The 4957-nt window shown below is 36.8% G+C and overlaps 1 protein-coding gene and 1 pseudogene across 1 annotated transcript; one reads left to right on the plus strand and one right to left on the minus strand.

The window, feature by feature from the left end:
* Positions 1–764: 764 nt before the first annotated feature.
* On the minus strand, positions 765–2023 carry LOC137388272 (piggyBac transposable element-derived protein 3-like; annotated as a pseudogene).
* A 1419-nt stretch (positions 2024–3442) lies between these two features.
* On the plus strand, positions 3443–4583 carry LOC137388273 (uncharacterized). The gene is made up of 3 exons (XM_068074765.1): positions 3443–3574; positions 4012–4241; positions 4316–4583. Exons 1-3 carry the CDS (start codon positions 3443–3445, stop codon positions 4581–4583), a joined length of 630 nt encoding a protein of 209 aa, XP_067930866.1.
* Positions 4584–4957: the final 374 nt, after the last annotated feature.

Raw genomic sequence — 4957 nt, forward strand, 5'->3', positions numbered from 1 at the left:
TGAAAATGACTGCGCTAAGATCTTCTGGGACTTCTACATCCAAACTGACAAGCATGTCCTAGCAAACCAACCAGATATAGTGGTGGTAGACAAGGAGAACACGAAAGCTACTATAACAGATATAGCAGTACCCAATGACTACAATATAGCCAGCAAAGAAAAAGAAAAGGTAGAGAAATAGCTCCCTCTTGGAGAAGAAATTGAAAAATGCTGGAATGTAAAAACAACTGTAATCCCAGTAGTCATTGGGGTACTGGGCGCAATAACACCAGCGCATAAAATGTGGCTTGCCCAAACATCAACAACAATCAACTCAGGTGAGTTGCAGAAAAGTGCGCTATTGGGAACAGCTAAGATCTTGAGGCAAGTGCTCAAACTCCCAGGTTTCTGGTAGGAGACCCGAGTTAGAGAAGAATTTACCACCCAAACGGGGTATCCGGGGTGAGGAAACAATTTATTATGTATATATATTTATATATATATTATATGTATATATATATATATCCCTTTGAGACCCAAAAGATTTTGAGTAAATATTTTAAACTTGCAATTATGTTTCTATGACAAACTTAGACAAAATAACACATAAAACCAAGTTTTCTTTCTAAATGTATATTATCGGCAGCACTACTGACTGTCCCCTGTAGAGGACACTAGAACTCGGTGAGTATAAAAGTGGTCTAAAACACTTGTTATAGATGCAACATTAAAACTAAGCATAAAGGCATGAAGCAGAAATCAACAATTTGAAATTGTAAGCAAAACTAACAGGTACTTTTATGAAATAACATGAAGCAATTTCTGCTTGCATTGATACACAAAAAACATTGCATTTTGTGCAGCGTATGCTAGTTTTGTTCGAGCAACCTTTTCGTCTACAACGAGCACTATTATTCAGTTTCACTGCTTCTGGCAAATGTTTTGCTCCCTTTTCTCGATTGTACGCCATTGGAAGTGGAACTATTTTTCTGGTAGTTTGTAGCTCGTCATCCATCAAGTAATCACTATCAGCTTCCTTTACTGCTGATGCTATTATTTGTTCTCCCATAATGAAACGATAGTCAAATAACTGCATGAGTTTGTTTGAAGAGTTGAATTGTCTCTGAGTAAGCCAGCAGTTGTTAACTGCTAAGTCTAGAAGATGATTTATCACACGAATGGGCCATCGTTTTGACCTTGCTGTTACTCTGTGGTAAGAAATGGCTTGGTCACAAAGATCAACACCACCCATCGATAAGTTGTATTTTTGAACAACCGCTGGTCTGGGTACAGTAATGAATTGCTTTTTTTGCTTACACCATCTTTTACAATCTTCAACAGGATGCAATCCATGCAAAGAAAACGCCATTAAAATGCTTTTTGTGTCGAACCATTTTACGATGCTAATTGGTTCATTCCTTCTACTCACTGTAACAAATTGCTCCATTGTGCCCCTTCCTTTTGATTTCATGACCTTGTCAGAAGAGAACTGCACTGGCACATATTTAGCACTTATCGTTCCAGTAAGAGAGATACTTCGCTTGGCTAAATGCTCAATCAGTGGAATTGTTGTAAAAAACCTGTCACAGAACACATGCTTGCCTCGCCCTAAATATTTTGTTAAACAAAGCACCGCTCCTACTCCTTGCCCTCCTGATCCATCTTTTAACTTGAATTTATCAAATGTTCCTTCTCCTCTATAAATTTCAAAATCATAAACTAGTCCACTTGAACCCGCCAAAACAAAGTTTTTTAAACCTGTGGGGTTTGGTTTCCTTGGAACATACTGCCGTGCTGGACACCTGCCTGTGAATGAAATCATCTGCTCATCAATGCTTAAGAAATTTTCTCGCGGTAATTCAGTGCAGATACTTCTGATATGCTCCACTAATGGTGTAACTTTCCACAACCTGTCCTCTTTTTTAGCTTCTTCACTTATGAGCGCATTATCTACAACTTTCAAGTTGTTCCGTATCTTAAAAAAACAATTTCTAGTCATCGCATTTGCAACAATAGGCACTTTGGTTTTCTTTTCCCAATACATCCTGAGGCGCTTCATGCCGATGCATCCAATTACCAAGCTGATCCCAAAAAAACGTTTTGATCTCAGCAGGCGTAACCTTCAGAGATTTACCTGAATGCTGAGTATGATAGCGATTGGTTAAATCCGCCATTAACTCAAATATTTTATTAGAAAAATACTTGCTAATGGCTTCTACTGGGCTTTCACAATCATCCATCTCAGCAGTTTGATGTAATACTTTGAACTTGCTGGCAAAGCTATCACTTTTGCGGAATGAGCATGTTTTTTTTGAAGATTTTTTGCTCCTTTTTGATGGTGGTGGCTCAACATCATCGTCTGATTCCTCGGAATGATTCAATAGGGATGCACTGCTAGGGTCATAATCTTCACCTGCATCACTGTCATCTGAACATAAGTCTGGGTCAGAGTCGTCAAGCCATTCTAATACATCAATGGCATCAATGTCAGTTAAATTTCCTGATGGTCTTTTCCTTGGTAGTACTAAAATGAATAAAAACAAAAATGCTTCAGGTTTAACATTAATCCTAATAGTAAAGATATTCGAAATTTATTTTATTTCAGTATTTTTAATTATAGCTATTCAGCAAAATATTTAGTGGGAATGTGAAAGACCTTTTAGCTAACATGAAATAAAAACCATTAAATAAGATGAAAAAGCTGTTAGAAAGAAACATTCACCATAACTTTAAAATTATAGTTGATCTTATTCATAGGCATCAAAACCCAATGTCCCTTGTGGGGGACATTGAAAAATTATTTTCAATAAAAACAGTAGCAAAAACGTTTTGGCAAAGCTTTTTTGAGCTTGTGATAAAGGAATATGTTCACAGCAACAATAACTAATCAAAACTTTTTAAACACTAGAAAAACTTAGTTAATTGAAGAATTTACCTGAAGAAGTTGAGGCAGATGGATCAGAACAGGAAGCAGCCTTTTTTGTTTTTGTTGTAGTTCTCTATTGAAGGAGGTAGCAAATATAAAATTGTGAGAGAACAACTCACAATTTGTCCCTTAAAGATGTAGTTGCGTCAAAAATAAAATTAGGACCCATAAAAGGCTAAAACATCAGCTACAATTCGATGCCATTTTTGTCTTTGTAGACCAACCCTGTCCAGAGATATATGCGTTTGAATGAGGCCCTCTTTTAAAAAGCTCACGTTCCAGCCTGTGCCAATTTCGTGACGTCACAAGCTTGTTATCTGAAACGAAACCACGAGCGATAAATATGAGGTCACTTCGTTCGCCAATCACGAGCGCGAAATTTTTATATAGGCCGTAATAAATGTTATCACTCGTAAAACGGGTTGTCTGTGATCTCGAAGATTCTCATCGTTGAAGAATTCATTCGATAGAGAATTCTCACCGTTCCTGGTTCAGCGCTTTTCACCAATTACTACATACAAGTTATACAGTTTTAAAATGGCTTCATGTTCGAGCGACTGCGACTCAGAGTTATCTGAGCAACCTTTAGTCAAAGATTGGAGCAGGCAGCCTATGGTGAAAGCTGACAGGCGTCAGCAGCGTTTTGCTGCAGAGAAAGACAGAATGGAGGTAAATTAACTTAGAGTCTTCTATACTTAAGTAAATGTAATTTTTATAGTCATAAATACATATACTAATTAATAAAATGATAATTCTTTGCTATCTCCAATCATCGTTTCATAGCTCATCTGCCGTTTTACCTAGCTTTAATATTTTTTTTCGAATCTTTGGTAAATTAGAGTCATGATTACAAATTATTTTCACTCGTAGGAAGTGGGTAAAATCGATTGATCATTGCTCACCATTAACTACCAACAACAAAGCTTCGAATTGCTGGTTTTGTATTTATATACTTTACATACCTATATTTTTGTTAAACGTTTACTCATATCGTGATTTTAGATTAGCAATCTAATTGACTCCCAAATTGAAACCTTACCGTAAATACACCTTAGAACGACATCAATGAATGCGTGTAATCATTACGTTTGTTTTATTGATTACAGGATGTTTACGTGGCACCACCAGTTCAGCAGTGGTGCAAGTGTGAGAATTGCCATGCGTGGAGTAAAAAAGAAATGAACATTTGCTGCACAAATCACGACATGTGGCATTCCATTCCGCAAACTGGTATCAAATGCGTTACCGAAGCTGACGAAATAAAAGATCTTATAAAGCCAGGTTCATTGAGAGTGGCTTATTATAACTACTGCCACTACCATGGTAAGCTTATGAGGTTTGTAGCTGCTATTTTTACTGCTTACTTCAAGTAAGTTATCAAGATACTGTAAAAGTATGATATTTTGTTAGTGCCAAGTATCCAGATGCGGAGAGCCCGGTACCATCTGAAAGACTGAAAGACTGCGAGATCTACAACATGGTGTGTAGGCAGAGGAGATTATGCTCGTATAGATATCTGGTATTCTGGACATATCCAACAGGACTTAGGAGGGGAGAGCGACGACCACTACCAGCCTGCGTGTATAACATGGTGCGAGCTGCATACCCTGGCACTGAAGATGAGGATGAATATGCAGATATGGCGCATACAGAATTTGAATTTACTGCAGTGGAGTGATTTTTATATACTTTATTTTACAAATATACTATAAAGATATAAATTTCTATTTAATATAAATTAATATATTTATACATTTAAACTTTGTAGGCAATGTATAATATATGTGACAGGTCGTGTCATTTTCAATACAAACGAGGTCAGATCACAAATTTCTTAGCTTTTCAAAACTGTTTTCGGAATTGAAATCGAAGCAACCTAATCTGAGATGCAGGTTTTTATCGAAGAAGGTGTTGGTCAATATGGTCGTCACCACAAACTGAGAAATTTGTCTTTAATGTTGATGGATTGAATTTTAAACAGTATTATTTGTTGACGTTTTGGAATGTCATAGCAACCGCACGCTACAGACATTATATTTTCATGAATATTGA

The sequence above is a fragment of the Watersipora subatra genome, chromosome 2, assembly GCF_963576615.1.
Source record: "Watersipora subatra chromosome 2, tzWatSuba1.1, whole genome shotgun sequence".
Lineage (NCBI taxonomy): Eukaryota > Metazoa > Bryozoa > Gymnolaemata > Cheilostomatida > Watersiporidae > Watersipora > Watersipora subatra.